General features: G+C 42.1%; 1 protein-coding gene across 4 annotated transcripts in view; it reads left to right on the top strand.

Moving 5' to 3' along the window:
• Positions 1 to 16354, top strand: part of LOC147021673 (guanine nucleotide-binding protein G(olf) subunit alpha-like) — a 191455-nt gene that overhangs the window by 111999 nt on the left and 63102 nt on the right. For all 4 annotated transcript variants that reach the window (XM_085891902.1, XM_085891903.1, XM_085891904.1 and 1 more), the window contains 2 exons: positions 6876 to 6930; positions 11859 to 11978. In XM_085891902.1, the coding sequence (XP_085748028.1) occupies positions 6876 to 6930; positions 11859 to 11978 (175 nt within the window). The remainder of the gene's footprint in view (positions 1 to 6875; positions 6931 to 11858; positions 11979 to 16354) is intronic.

Raw genomic sequence — 16354 nt, 5'->3', positions numbered from 1 at the left:
TAAATTCCGGTCTGTTTTTCGATCACCGACAAAAGTTTTTGACTTAAAAGTTAATTTTAGCATATTTTGAGTTTCAAATGAAAGAAAATAATTGCCCAACGATTATTAACGTGATTACGACCTTCGAATCACGCGGTCATCAGTGACCCAAAACCTGCTCTTTAACCGTCCAGCCGGGAGTCTTGGCATTACGCTTAGATAGGGATTAAGACCAAGTTCCCCAGTATGTGATTGCTCCCCCTGTGACTCTTCCCAAAGTTTTTTTTGCATTACAAACCATGGAGGAATTATGGTTTTTATAGCATGACCAAGTCGGGAGAAGCTCCGCCTCCAAGAGTGACGGCAGTCGAAGTCACGGCAGTCGAAGTCACGCCGCCGAGGCTGATGATTGATGGGCATGATGTCAGAAGCGAGTCAAACATACCGAGCGGGCAGAGGCCCCGCCTTCCTGGGTTTCATGTGAGCAAGCCACGCCCCGGAGGAGGAAATGGAGCGGGGAGAGGAGGGGGGTCAGTGTGATGTCAGACAGAGTTTGGAGAAGGAATGCATGAGGTCGGTGTGAGGAGGGCAGTTGTAGTCGTGGTAGGAAAGTTAGGAGGACGGAGGATCTTACTTTGCTCTTCTCTCGGGATGACAAAATGGCTTTCCTTCGACGCATGAAGAAGAAGGTATGATTCTCGTATTCGTGCTGAGGGGATTTTGGCTCACGTAGTGAAGTGAGATGCTAGCCATCGACTCTTGGCTGGTCGTATGAGATAGACCCCGAGCTTCATGCATGTCACCAAAGGGGATGGCGCTATCCTGAAAAGAGCATATCGGCAGGCGCGATCGACGAAGAAGCTGCACGATGGTCGGTGAGCCTTGGTGTTGAATACCGCTTACGAATTGCCTGACGAACGTTCCCGCTGCGAGAGAGCGGCTCAGCGCCATTTTGTGCATGTCTACACGTGCAGATTGAAGCGCCACAATTACACGTTCCATAAAGACATCTCTGGACCAAGCTGAGTGCTAGAATAAAGGAAATATTTCCTTTTATTTCATTCCTCCTTGTCTGTGTGTACAGGCGCCTCAATTTGGACTGGAGGATTAGTTTCCCTCGGTTAAAATAGGTGTACCATATCCTGTGTCATAAGAGGCGACCAGGGTTGCGTCAGGAAGGGCATCCGGCGTAAAACATGTGCCAAATCACGATGCGGATCATACGGATGATCCGCTGTGGCGACCCCTAACGGGAGTAGCCGAAAGAAGAAGAAGAAGAAGAAGATATATCGGTGTCTATTTCTTGTATGATAAATCATACCGCCTTTAGAAAAGTATTTGTTTATCATTTACTGTGGAAAGTAAATAAAAGTTCTGGAACAATATAATTACATGGGTGTTTAGCAAATTTATTGAGAAATACAAAAATCTAAATTTCTTTTTTGTATATTGTATATTAAAATCAGTAGAGCAGACAGTTACCCCCACCCCCCCCCCCCCAAATGAAAAAAATACCTAATTTGGACAGATTTATGTAGCTTGGTCAATGTCATGATATTTTCCCTGTTGTTATTGAAGGATACTTTCCAAGAATGAAACACAGGTAAATGATAGCATATTCATGAACAAGATTAATGTTTTTTCCCTGTAATTTCTCAAAAAATACAGAATTTCAGGATTTCGACACTCAACAATGCACATATGAAGATATCAAACACCCGTATTACACAATATAAACCAATAAGACAGTAGCAAGATGGTTAATCATATGCAATCTGATGAATGAGTCAAAGGTGAAAATGAAACACAATCTTCTGTTATGGGACATAAAATTACAGAATAGAAACACAAATGTGGTGTTCCACACTAACAAGGCCATTACCTAGGCCCAACGTGTTGCTGATAAACATATTGTCTTATGAATCAAAGACGGGTCCTTTATAGTTTCTAAGACATCTCTGATCACATGCACTGATTGCAAGTGATATAAAATGTTCAAGATGAACTTAAAAATCATAATCATTATCCAGTTCTTCAATATCCTCATCTAAACTTTCCCCATCGTCTGACTCAAAGATGGATGCCTGGTTCTCACAGTCTGGCAGTCTGCACAGATCACTGCATTTCAGTCCGTTTGACAAACACATACATTTTGGTAGTGAACACTTCCTTTTACAATTGCTGGCCAATAAATCAAGGACCACCTCAGGTGCTGGCTGACCATCCATCCAGTGCACCACCAACTGTTCAACTCCTTCCTTCTCCATCTTGCATCCTCGGCCAACAGGACTTGGTTCTTTCGGGTCCTGTTCAAGACATCGTCTCCATATTGCAGCCTGGTAGTTGGCTCTGTGCGTGTTTCACTAAGCAGTCCGTGCATGGTGGAAACTGGTGGCTCTCTATCTCACCTTTCTTGGCACAGAATAGGTCGTACCTGAGATCATTGATCTTAGTGGATGATGCCTTTGGTGCATAGAGGAGGCAAGTAAATGCCTCTAGTTTGTCCATCAATTCTCAGGAGAGGTCCCATATATTACCCAGCTCTCGGAATGTGTCCTGGGTTTCTCTGTTGCTGGTCAAGAGTTTCAAGGTGCTTGTCTTATCTTTGCCTGCAAATGCACTGACAGTGTCACATCCTGTATATGCATACATCCCAATGAGAGCCCGACAGGCATCTATGCCAACAGTGGCAGCAACCTTCATAATGTCAACGAGCCTCGTCCGGGTTCTAGCTCCACATTTCTGGAACAGTGGGACTCCAATCTTGTCATGAAATGCCAAGGACATTATGAAGACATCTGTGTCCTCTGAGCAGATCACTACAGCCTGATAGCCCTCTCTTGCTGCATGAGCAGTATGGAGAAGTAGGCGCCCATCTGCTTCTTCCTGTTGGCACTGAAGAGCTGACACCTCCTCATTATCCTGAGATGTGATTCTGTAACATTTGTCATTCACAGTTGCATGTAGAACCTTCCCCTGTAGCTTTTCCCTGTATTCTGGTTTCCTCTATTCACCGACTAAGAAGGTAATGAGACTGGTCTTGTTATTAACTGTGCTCAGGAACCTCCTCCACTGCCTCATAATATGTGTGCCTGTGATGCTTTGCAGCTGATGGCCGGCCTCTCCACCTCGTAGTGATCTCTCGCTGTTCTTGATAGAGTTCTTCCTGTACGTGTCAAACACAACATCTATTCTGTCACTTTCAGCTCCTTCCCTCAGTGTCATAGACAAAACTGTAGTGACGACATCTCCAAAAGTAACTTGATTACCTTTTACTCTGTGGAGTAAAACATCTCACTTAAAATATATTTTATTTTACTTTATGATTAAATTTTCTTCAAATTCACGGATTTAAACATGGTATCCATTAATTAGGGTGTGGGCAAAAAACTTCCGTACGACTTTTTATGAAAACAAAATCATATGTTCTGCGATGTATCAGCACTGGACTACCAGTGCCTGTAATTGCAAACACGAAATGCTCGGCTAGTTTTATTTTAACAACTGTTTTGAAAAGCAAATAACATGAGCTTCGTGCCTAACAATTTTCAAGAAGATGTAGCCTATAATAAGAGAGAACCAATAGTTTTAAATAGAATGTCTTCTGTCTTGCGCCGGTTTCAGAAAAGTTTATTTTGGGATGGGGTTACTAAACGGCTAATAGCACACACAAAGCTACCACCAATGCAATGCTATCACAGTTTTCTGACTGCAGAGATGCATACCCTGCCAAAAATTATGATGAGCATTATTCCTCTCAGATGGTACCGGGGGCCAAAAATTACCAGGTCTGGCTCATGGCCTACGACGACCTGGGTTTGTGGGGGTTTTTTTGTATACTTTGTCGAGGCTCGTATGAGAGCTAACACAAAACGCACAGTGAGGGGGGCATGAGACAAGAGGGGCGGGAATGGGAAGGCCAAAACAGTGGGGGACAGAGACTTTAGGAGATCTGTGGAAGGGAGAGGGATTGGGCAGGGAACACGGGTTTCCAAGATGGACATTACAAGGATTTTCAGGAAGGAAAGCAGGGAATTAGAAGGAGATGGGTTTGGGGTGGATTATCGGGAGTAGAAAAGATCGAGGATTTGGAAGGGGAATGATAAGAGGTGATGGTGAACAGCTGTTTTGAAGTCCTGGAGGGAAGAATGGGATTGAACAGTGTGAAAGTTTATTGGAAAGGCGTGGGAAAAAGAGGGATGAAAGAGTGAAAAGAGGGTTTGATTCCCAGTTTGGGCATGTAAATTTTCCACATCTATTTATGATATATATATATATATATATATATATATACCTTTTTTATGTTTTTTTTTTTTTAAAGGGGAATAAATTCCTGCATGTGGACAATGAAAAAAAAAATCTGATTCATTCCAGGACTCAAACCCAAGGACCTCATTACAATGACCAAATGAGTTTTTGGGATATCCTCAGAAATTTCTCACACGAACACTGCAAGCTTTATGATGGCTAACGTCATACGTGCCTGCTCGGCAGACACCGTGTGTGTGTCGGTGTATTATTGATGAACCTCGTTTCGAAATTTAATTCAGTGCCTAAAGAAAGTCAACACCCCCTTTCAAAATTTTCACCTTTACATAGTTGGCTTATAGCCTGGAATTAAAATGCATTAAAGCAGACTTTTCCCACATTTATTTACAAATGGTAACCCACAACTTCCAAGTGAAAAATATATTCTACAAATTTCAAGAAAAGTTAATTAAAAATATAAAACAAAACTCGAATATCTTGGTTGGATAATTGTCCACCTACCTGAGTTAATACTTGGTGGAAGCACCTTTTACAGCAATTACAGCGGTGAATCTGTTGAGATCGGTCTCCTCCAACTTTATCCACCTTGATTGGGCAATATTTGCCCATTCTTCTGCGCAAAACTGTTCAAGCTCAGTCTCGATGCATGGGGAGAGTTGACAGACAGCAATCTTCAAGTCATGCCACAGATTTTCGATTGGATTTAGGTCGTGGCTGTGACTGTGCCACTCGAGGACATTTACCTTTTTGTTCCTTAGCCACTCTAGTGTAGCTTTGCCTGTGTGCTTCAGGCCGTCGTCATGCTGAAAGTTTAACTTCCATTCCAATTTCAGCTTTCTTGCAGAGGACAGGTTTTCCTCTCGGATTTTTCTGTATTTTGCTCCATCCATTTTCCCTTCTGTCTTGAGAAGTGTCCCAGTCCCTGCTGATGAGAAACATCCCCATGGCCAGAGGGGGGCGAGTGGCCAGAGAAGAGAAAGAGTAGAGTGGTCGTTAGGAGGAGAATAGTGATTGATCGTGGCCATTGCTCTTGGGGTGCGTCGCTGGAGTCATCCTCGCCATTGCTTTGGTCTGTCGTCGCGGTCGTGCTCTGTGGTCTTTTGCGGGGCTCCTCGTAGTGGTGGTGGTCGAGCAGCCAGGATCATGGGCTCGTGGATTTTGGGTCGAGGGTTCGAGTCCAACCGTGGTGGGTTGGAGTCGGTGTGACTGCACGAGGCAGAAAGGTACCCAACCAGACCTTGACCCTCAGCTCGCCTTCCCTCTCGAGCCGAAGGGTCCAATAACGACCCGACGGGGTCCATTTCTTTTGGGTGTGTGTGTGTGTGTGTGTGTGTGTGTGTGTGTGTGTGTGTGTGTGTGTGTGTGTGTGTGTGTGTGTGTGTGTGTGTGTGTGTGTGTGTGTGTGGTGCCAGTCTGTTAAGTAGAATTGTATAAGTGTTGATTGCTCATTGTACATTGCATTTTATTCGTGATTAAGTCTGCTCTGTGTCTCCCTCCCTTATAAATAAACCCTCTTGTTAAATGTTCCAGTTCGTTGCCCGTGTTTTCTTCCATTGATCCAGCACGGTTCGTGCTAGAGAACCAGTAAGCCGATTGGGCTGTAAGTTGTCGTTTGGACCGACGGACTTTGGTAATTCCGCTCGGTTACACCGGACCGAGGTCGCGAGAGCGACCCGGTTCGACAGAGTCCGTCGAAGGTGTGACTTCCCTGGTAATTTGACGACGTGGGTACTTTGGTATATTGAAATTTGGCTATTAACCCTACCCCCACACCGTCGGAGAATTGGCCATCACGTTCCTTAAGTAACCCATGACCTTTGGAGTTGTCTGAAGGTTACGACCTGCAATTCCGGCTATTCGGTGGGAGACGGCTCTACTGCCTCACCTGGCGGCCGTTCCTCACCACCGACCCCGGCCCACAACAATATGTCTATACTAGCGATACCCGTGCACATGCACGGGATAGCAGTACAACATAGCTGGTAGCAGATGACAGACCGTACACAGGGAATGACAAAAATACGCATTGTGCAAAATGCAAGTGGTACTATGGAGCGCCAAGACTTCCCAAACATTGTCGGCATGTCCGCTAAGTGCCACAGCAATTTCATAGGGATCGTGTGACGGCGAGCCGAGTTTTTATTGTGCAAGCTTGGTATTATATGTCTATGTATGTATGTATATATGTATGTATGTATGTATATATATATATATATATATATGTATATATATATATATATATATATATATATATATATATATATATATATATATATATATATATATATATATATATATATATATATATATATATATATATATATATATATATATATATGACGACAAGACACTAAATGTTGTTATAATAAGGGAATTGCAGCAGAGGTGCTAAACTGCCGATTATAAGACATGATTAATTACTTGTAAGCATTCGGGGATGCTTATAAATCTTTTTTGATCATGCATTGATTGTGCTTTGCTTGTCCACAATTAGGAGAACACTTTGACTCCTTTGTGGGCTGATGTTAGGGGTGCATAAGATAGCACTTGATTCGAAAATGGTGCTTTTCTAATCTTTGTTGATTGTATCAATGTTGAAATGTTTTTGCATAATCTTTGTCCACAAGGGAGAAGAAACAGAAAATTGAGGACATCAAAACGAATGTTCGTGATTCCATCGTGGTGAGTACTCAATATTCAGAATATTCAATAATGAGGTTTGTCTGAATGAGAGGTGGAAAATATCTCGGTGAAGTGGATTATTTTTAATCACCACTTTCCTCCAGTGTTTTTGCCTGCTGGCGTTTATCATTCAAACATGCTCAGGTCGTGTTCAGCACTGAATAGGAATCATTTGGTCGAAGTAGAGGTTCTGTGTGCGATATCTACCCTTTTTATTGTAGTGTTTTCATGTATGGTCCATGTCTGTGAACTTGTATCCATGAATACGTTTAGTGTGTTTTTTTTGTTTTTGTTTTATGTTATTCTTCGAGATGGGGTTGTGCTGTGTTATTTCCTCTTTGATGTTTTATGAATTTTAAGGCATTCTGAAGTACAATTTTATTTGGTTGAATTTAGTGATTCTATGCAGCTTTTTATCTTTTTGACATGCAAATTTTCCATTTCTTGTGTTTAAAATGGACAACAAATTGGAATTGAATTGGTGTGTGTGTGTGTGTGTGTGTGTGTGTGTGTGTGTGTGTGTGTGTGTGTGTGTGTGTGTGTGTGTGTGTGTGTGTGTGTGTGTGTGTGTGTGTGTGTGTGTCGTTGATTGTTATCCTAATAATTTGGGTTTCAAAAGGTGGAACGGAGCCCTTCCAGGACTCGATGTATCCACCTTCATTTCGGTGAAGGATAGGGATTCATGGGTTGAGTTGTGAAGTTGTGTTCTCAGAGTTTTTTTTCTGAGGGCTCTCTTCAGGATCATCACTGAGCCCCGGACAGCCTCCAACTGTAGTTTGTTTGTGATAATGTTCCCAAGGATGGTTTGTGGGATCTTTGTGAGATTCTTCTTTATCATTCCCGTTGCTTCAGTTATCTTTGGTACAATTTCAGTGGTCTTCAGCTTCCAGGATCTTTTCATTTCATTATTGAGGTAATTTGTTCATTTTCTTGATTTCTGCATTAATTTAGATCAAAATCATTGGGTACTAAAACCTCAATTAGAAATGCTTTCTTTTCCTTTTTGTATACGAGTCCTATATGTCCAGTCACAGTGCTTTGTTTTCTACTAGTACATGCCCATAAAAAATAAATAAAGATTCAAACTGCGAGCAACAAACAACAACCACACAGGCCGTCTCTTCGCTCTCGCGTGCCCGTACGTGCGTGGCCCGGAAGTTCGCATATTATTCGCAGTTACGATTATTCGCAATTTAGTTTTAATACCCGATTATTCAATTAGCGCCAACGTATTTTACCTTTTCGCAATGTCGTGGCAAGGAAAAACAAAAAGAGAAGAGGAGAGAGAGAGAAAAAAATACTTCCTGGTTCGGAGCATACCAGCACTCTGATGTCACCGAAATTTATGCACCGTCTAATATGAAAACGATCATAACTTGGGGCGTTGTGTTTATCTATAAATGCGCATAAGAAATCGAGAAATTATTAGAATACATGAAGTCATCAATATCCGGAAGCCCGTACGTTGTAACCTGTAATGGGGAATGCGGCTGAGCTTCCCTTCCCCATCGGGCACGCCCACGCAACAACGTGTCTTGTCATTGGTTTGGTAAATAAATGCCCATAACTTGGGAAGCTCTTTCCGATTAATATCAAACCTTTACAGTGCTTTGTTTTCTATGTTCATGCTGGTGGGATAGGATCATAAGGTCATACATGAGTATTATTTCCTTTTTTGCAATGATTGCTTTTGGTTCAGGTTTTCTTGAGTTTTGTGGAATTGGGATATTGAAATTTCTCCAGATGTGCCAGCAGATTACTCCACATAACTTGTTGTGCCTTTATGTGTACAACTGTTCTGACATGTTTTTTTACATCCCGATAGGAGGTGGCTCATGCTTTCTGTTTCTACCTTGCAAAATGTACACTTGTCCAATTGACTCGGTGCTGCCATTTTTTTTTTTAAGCCATTCGTGTCATGTCCTTGGTCTTGGGCATTTATAATGATTTGTTCTCCATCCCAATTGAGCTGATCTCTTCTTAGCCATTCCAGTGATCCTTCTTTATCCACCCCCAATCTGTCCAACTTTTTTTTTTTAATTGCCCTGCTCTTTTGTCTTTCTCCCAGTTGTCAAAATATATATATATATATATATATATATATATATATATATATATATATATGTATATGTATATATATATGTATATGTATATATATATATATATGTATATATATATATATATATATATATATATACATATATATATATATATATATATATATATATATATATATATATGTATATATATATATATATATATATATATATATATATATATATTGGTATTTGTCTCTTTTGTATTTTTCTTTTGTCTTTTTTGCAATCGTTGGGGCTGTATTTGTTGCCCTTTCGGTTTCGTGTGTGACATCTTTGATTCACACCTGTTTTTGGAAGTTTTTTGCGAGGTCAGTGAGAGATATCTTTTCTGGCTTGTGTTCATGCTTGTGTACAAATTGTATTCGGTAGTCTTTTGAACTTTTCACTTGCTCTGCAAATCCTACAGTCGTCGTTCTGTGCACTTTATCGAGTTTCATCAGGTCGCCACGACCTCCTTTCCTCAGCAGATAAATTCTCTGGATGCGCCGATTTTTATTTTTTATTTTTGTAGAATATTTTGTGGATAGTGAGGAGTTACCTAGTTCTGATATCTGTGCCATGGGTTGGGTTTTCTGATATACCATGGGTTGGGTTTTCGTATATCATGCCTCGCCCGCTAGGGGTGGCAGGAGTGTACTTCTGGTCGCGCAATAAAGCGGAGTTGATGCTGGCGCGCGTGCTTCTTGCGTCCCACTGCACCTCGTACACTCTAATATCTAGTTTTCTCATTTCTGCTTGTGGCCAGTTTATTATTCTGCAGCTGTCTTGGAACGCTGGTACTGCTAGTTGGTTTATGGCTTTGATTTTCTTCCTTGGGGAGAGGTATGTTTTCAGTTTCATACTAGTTCTATACAGGTATCCTTGAGTAATTTTTAGCTCACCTGGAAAGTAGTTTTGGGGAGCTTATGAGATTGTGCATCGTTCGTCTGTCTGTCCATCCATCCGTCCACAAACACTTGCAACTTCTTCTCTGAAACTACACACACAATATAGATGTATCATGACCACAACCTTCATCACCTGGTATATACCAAAGTTTGTTCACGGCATTAAAAATAAAAAAATCAGGTCGAAGGAGGTCGATGGGGGGAGGTTATGGGGAGGTTGCCCCACCAAAAGAGGTATTTATTTTCTTCTAAGAAACTGCATACACAATTCTGATGAAACTTGATTGCAACCTTCATCACCCATCAGGTACCAAAGTTTGTTCATGACATTACAAAATTGTGGTCTAAAGAGGTCTATGGCGGGGCGGGGGGGGGGGGGTTGCCCCCCAAAGTAGATATTTGCGATAATAATTGGTTAATTGGTACATTTTGCTGATTCCACCCCACATTGACTTCATCCTCAGTGTAATTATTTTACCAGGTGAGCACCCAGGGTTATTGCCCCTATTTTTTTGTGATATATTTGGTGGCCCTTTACTACTCCAAGGTATTTGTAAGATGATTCATTTTCTCGCTCCTGCATTGTATTTAGGTTGATGTTTAGCTCACCTGAAATGTAGTTCCCGGGAGCTTATGGGATGTTGCATTGTCCGACCGTCTGTCCACAAACACTTTCAACTTCTCTGAAAGTCCACACACAATTTCGATGAAACTTCACCAAACCTTCATCACCCGGTATGTACCAAAGATTTTGTATGGCATTAAAAAAATCTGCCTGTGAGGGGGTCGACGTGCGGGCTTCTCCCCCCCCCCCCCCCAAAGAGCTATTTGCTCTCTTTTCAGAAACAACACACACAAATTCGATGAAACTTGACCACAACCTTCATCACCAGTGATGTACCAAAGTTTGTTAACGACATAAAAAAACACATCTGGGCCAGGGCTTTTGAAGTTTGCCTTTTTTGGGAGTTGTTGTCTTTTCTGCATCAATTATTAACCCGCATTTGCGAAGAACCTTAACCTGGGTTGATAAGTACTTGCATTGACTTTAAGAGAGATAGATAGGCAAGTTTAAAGTCATCCCCCAGTCCCAGACAGTCCAGCCTTGTCAACTTATGATTTTTATTTCTTTGGACCATGCAAAGGACATTTGGGTGCCATTACATTCGCAAATAATGAAGACGTCAAAGCACGTGTCCTGAAAATGGCTGCGCACCCATCCCAAAGATTTCTTCTCAGATGAAATCAGGGAACTGCCACATTGTTAAGCCAAATGTGGGGGTGTAGGAGTGTAATAACTTGAAATGGGTGAAGTTTTATCAACTTCCCTGTACTGTTTTTGATTTATCTCGAACACTGGGTCCACGTCCATATAAAACTACGCTCGTGGAATATTATATTCCAGATTTCTATTTTTTGACCCAGCTGCCTTTGCCTTTTCTTATTTTGGCTCACACATGCCCCACATGTTGTAAAGACTGATTCCCATAGCAGTGTTAAAGCACCGTCAACTTATTTTCATTCAAGCCTGGGGTCCTTATGGAGGCATAACTGCTTGGCAGTCCTTGTGACTGATGTGGACCCAAGCTGGTCCATCAAGGACCTCAGGGAAGTGGCAGAAAGCTCCCACACTGATGGCAAGCCACCTGCTTATTATGATGATACTGACACCCCTTCGTTCCCATATATTCCATGTATGCATTTTCCTCTTCTTCCCTAACACTTATCTTTGCTTTTCCATTTTTTTCTGCTCATCCCATACGTCTCCATTTCCTTTCCATATCACCTGTCCCTTTCTTTTATGTGCCTTTTCTCAATTTTTGCATTATCAATTTGTTCACCTGCCACCCTTGCCCCCCCCCCCCCCCTCCCACATCACCTTGCATGTGTGCTTAGTTATAAGGTGCCGACACTCACCTCCATTTGCGTTGCATATTTACAGGCCATTGTCTCTGCAATGAGCACCATAACTCCACCCGTGTCCATTGGTGATCCAGCAAACCAACCAAGCCTTGACTACATAGCGAACGTGGCTGCAGGCTGTGACTACAACTACGATGAGGTTAGGCTGGATATCATATCTGGTTAAGTTTGTGTCCTGACCATTCATTTAAAATATACTGTGCATACACGCGCACGCACGCACGCACACACACTTTTTTTCTCACTCACAAAACCCAAAATAGTTGTTCACCTAAAGTAAGAACCTTATTCATTTGTAAGCGAATGATAGATTTTCCAACTTCCCAAATCATCAGCTGGCCTCCATTCTTCGTAGAGGTTTAAACCCTTTCTTCCCAGAACTTCGATCGGACCACAACCTCAGCCATGGGTTTACATCAGTGGATCTACAACCTCAGCTATGTTCAGACAGTTGGTGAACCAGGCAATGCAACCACACTATTCAAACTTTCTACGTATGACATTTGACGTTACCGAGAGATGTTTACCTTTCTTGCTGGAGGATTTATTGTATTATCATGTATTCATAATGCTCGTCACACGTTCCATTACAATTGCACAACACATAATGCATATGCTATCTTACATTACCAGTGAAAACACAAACACACACAGGCCTTACATTATGATTGCCCAGCGTGTCAGTATTCCTTACTGCTGAATCGGGCTGTGACTCAAATACAAAACTGTCATTTTAACTCATTTCCCATGTGCTCCACTTAACCGTGTCCCTTTGTACTCAAAATGCATTTCTTTGAATGTTTCAACAATGTTATTTATTTATTTATTTATTTATTTTTACCGATTCTTGTATTTATGAAATGCCATTTGATGTCGTTATTTGAGATGTTAAAAATCGCTTGTTAATCTCCGCCATCTTCGAAGATGAATGGAGGTTACTGTTTTCACCCCTTTCTGTTTGTTTATTACTTACGAAATCCAAAGATTTCATAAGTATATTGATGACTTCCGTTTCTGTTTGTTTGTTACTTACGAAATCTAAAGATTTCTTAAGTATATTGATGACTTCCGTTTCTGTTTGTTAGTTTGTTTGTTTGTAGGCACGATGACTCGAGAACGGAAGAAGCTACCAATGTCAAATTACACCACGTGATTCAGGATGGTGATGGTTAGCGCTGATTAGATTTTGGTCAAAATCGGTCAAAGGTCAAGGTCACAGTGAGGTCAAACATCCAAAACATTCGATTTTTGATGGTTTGATACAGAATCATCGTAGAAACTTCTGGTTTGCGTCGAATAAGCTTTTATTAGACAAGGTCAGAGGTCAAGTTGACGATTTCGTAAGTACCAGTCTATGACTGCTTGTTTGTTTGTGAACAGTATTACGGAAAAACTCCTTGACGGATTTCGACGAAACTTGGTGGGGGGGTTAGGTATGGTCCAAGGATCATGCCATTAAATTTTGGACTTGGTCCCCCCTCCCCCCCCCCAAAAAAAATTGTTCGAGAAAATTTTTTTTTTGCATTTCTACATGTTTTAAGTGATTTCCACTCCCCCCCCCAAATAAATTGTTAGAGAAAAAAATTATTTTTTTGCATTTTTACATGTTTTAAGTGATTTCCAACCCCCCTAAAAAATTGTCACCCCCCCAAAAAAAATAGAGAAAATGTTTTTTTTTTTTGCATTTCTACATGTTTTAAGTGATTTCCAACCCCCCCCCCAAAAAAAAATTGTTTGAGATAAATTTTTTTGTTTTTGCATTTCTGCCTTTTAAGCGATTTCCAACCCCCCCCCCCCCCACCCAAAAAAAAAATGTTGGAGAAAAGAACTATAACTCTGTCGGCACTGTTGACATCATATTTAATGAATAAGATATAAGGTTCACTTGAGTGACCCAGCAGTATTGGCGGCGGAGGTTTTGCACTCTCCCGAGTGCTCCCCCTCTAGTTTAGAATTGCATGAAGATTATTGAGGTAAACTTTCCTTTTCAAATCAAAAAGGAATCTCCCTTTTACATATTTCTCTACCTCTTCGAATATAAAATTCCAGTTGTGTGTTTGGTATTTTGCTGTTGTCATTTTGTTCTCTTATCCATTCACTCAGTCCTCTTGTTTCAACCTCCATTGCTTTATTCCATTTTATAATAATAGTTCCTTTATAGGAAGCTTCAATGCAGGGATTCAGGGATGCACTGGAGAGATGATATAAATGGTTGAGCTGGACGGGTTGCTGATGCATGTGGGAGTAGCGGAGCCGGGTGAAGAGGAATGTTTTGATAAATTTGGTTGGGGAACGAGGAATATAAAGGGTCAAGAGCTGGTGGAGTTGGTGGCAAGAAATGGGATGGCCATAGCTGGATCATTCTTTCAAAAGCAGAAAAGCCACAAGATTACCTGTAGGAGTGGACAACACACAACAGAACTGGATTTGGTGGTGGGAAGGAAGCGATACTTGTGGAGGGTTAAGGATTGTAAGCCAGTGTCGGGAGAGCATATCACTATCCAGCACAAGCCTGTGGTGTTTGTAGTATGGATGGAGAAATGGTGCGAGGTTAAGAGCAGGGGTCGGAAGATTATTAGTTGGGGGAAGTGTCTGGGAAACATCATCGTAAAGCACAAGGAGAGGATGAGGGCTAGGTATGATCAACTTAGCGAAGAAGTGCAAGGTTTGCAGGAGAAGTGGAAGAAGTATGAAGAGGCGTTTAGAGGAATTGCATAAGTTTTGTGTGGAAGGACGTCAAGACAGGGTGCATAGTCAAGGGTTAGAAATCAGGAATGGTGGATGGAGGAGCAGTTGTAGTAGTGAAGGAAGTTGGTGAAAAGTAGGAGGTTTGGAAGAGGACAGAGAAGATCAAGGACAGAAAGGCAGCCAGATGTGGATTAAGGATAGTGGTGGGAGGCTAGTGACAGAGATGGGAGCAGTGTTGAAGGTGTGTGAAGGATATATCAAAAAGCAGTTGAACCAGGAAGGAAGCAACTGCAAGATGGAGGTACTGTATTCGGCAGAGGGGAAAAGTGGATTTGGTGGAGATCACAGAGGAGGAAGTGTGGACGGCATTGAAGAGGATGAACATGGGAAGACCATCAGGCATTGATGAGGTGTGTACAGAAATGATAGTTGTAGTGGGAGACGTCTGAGTCATTTGGACAAAGAGGCTGTTTATTGTATGTATGAGGGAGGGATCAATTCTGGAGGATTTGAGGACAGGGTTAATTGTGCTGATAGGAGGGGGAAAGGAGATGTTCAAGATCTGGGGAAGTACAAGGGCATTATGCTCATTATAGTCATGTCATGAAGGTGGTGGAGAGGATACTGGATGGGAAGATAAGGAAGAGGGTGGAGATGGAGATCGGAAAAGAGCAGCAAGTGTTGAGAAAGGGTATGGGGATGAGGGATGGGATGTTCATGTTGAGACAGGTGGTGGAGAAGAGGTTGGAGGTGCAAGGTGATGGCATTGGGATTTGTGGACCTGCAGAAGGCCGATGGAGATGGTGATTGTGATACTGAGATGGATGGGAATGCTGGAAGCAGAAGTCAGGTTGGTGGAAGGGATGTACAAGCGAATGAAGGGAAGAATTTTGATTGGTCCTGGGATGTCTGAGGAGTTCAGTGTGAACATTGGTTTGAGGCAGGGAAGCACTCTCAGCCCACTCATGTTTATCATGGTGATGGAGCTGGGAAGTAGGAAGGTGAGCTTGAGGGGTAGTATGGGGAGGATGCTGTATGCAGATAATCTGGCTATTGTGGAGAGTGGGCAAGAGATGCAGGAAGTACTGGGTAAGTGAAAGGAGGCTTTTGAGAAGCATGGGCTGAAGGTGAGTATGGAAAAGACTGAGGTGATGTGGGTTGGGCAGCAGAGAAAATAAGTTAATATCAGGTTAGAGGGGAAGGAAATCAGATGTGGAAATATGTTTGAGTATCTGGGAGGAACAGTGACTGGGGATGGTAAGTCCGAGGCAGAGGTGCGGAGGAGGATTCAGGTGGGTGTGAATGCATAGAAGAGGTTGGACAGAGTAATGGCAGACAGAAAGATATCAAGCAAATTGAAAGGGAAGGTTTTAATGTGTGCAATGCCAGCCTACCTTTATGGCCTGGAGACAGTGCCACTGAGAGAGAGAGAGAGAGAGAGAGAGAGAGAGAGAGAGAGAGAGAGAGAGAGAGAGAGAGAGAGAGAGAGAGAGAGAGAGAGAGAGAGAGAGAGAGAGAGAGAGAGATAGAGATAGAGATAGAGATAGAGATAGAGATAGAGATAGAGATAGAGATAGAGATAGAGATAGATAGATGGAGATGTATAGAGAGAGACAGAGAGACAGACAGACAGACAACACCAGAGGCTGCAGATTTGTGAGAACAACTGGGTCAGGATGATTGTGGGAGTGAAATGGGTGAATAGAAGGAGGATGCATGAACTGGGGGAGGAGATTGGTGTGCAGATGAGTTTAATGGGGAGATTGGTGAAATGTTGGCTGAGATAGGCTGGACGCTTAGTGCAGACGGGGGAAGAGAGAATGGCAA

Source organism: Eptatretus burgeri, chromosome 8 (assembly GCF_056783735.1).
Source record: "Eptatretus burgeri isolate ZD-2024b chromosome 8, Ebu_testis_v1, whole genome shotgun sequence".
NCBI classification, from domain to species: Eukaryota; Metazoa; Chordata; class Myxini; order Myxiniformes; family Myxinidae; genus Eptatretus; species Eptatretus burgeri.
The sequence above is the reverse complement of the archived record's forward strand: the minus strand, read 5'-3'. Positions and strand labels throughout refer to the sequence as shown.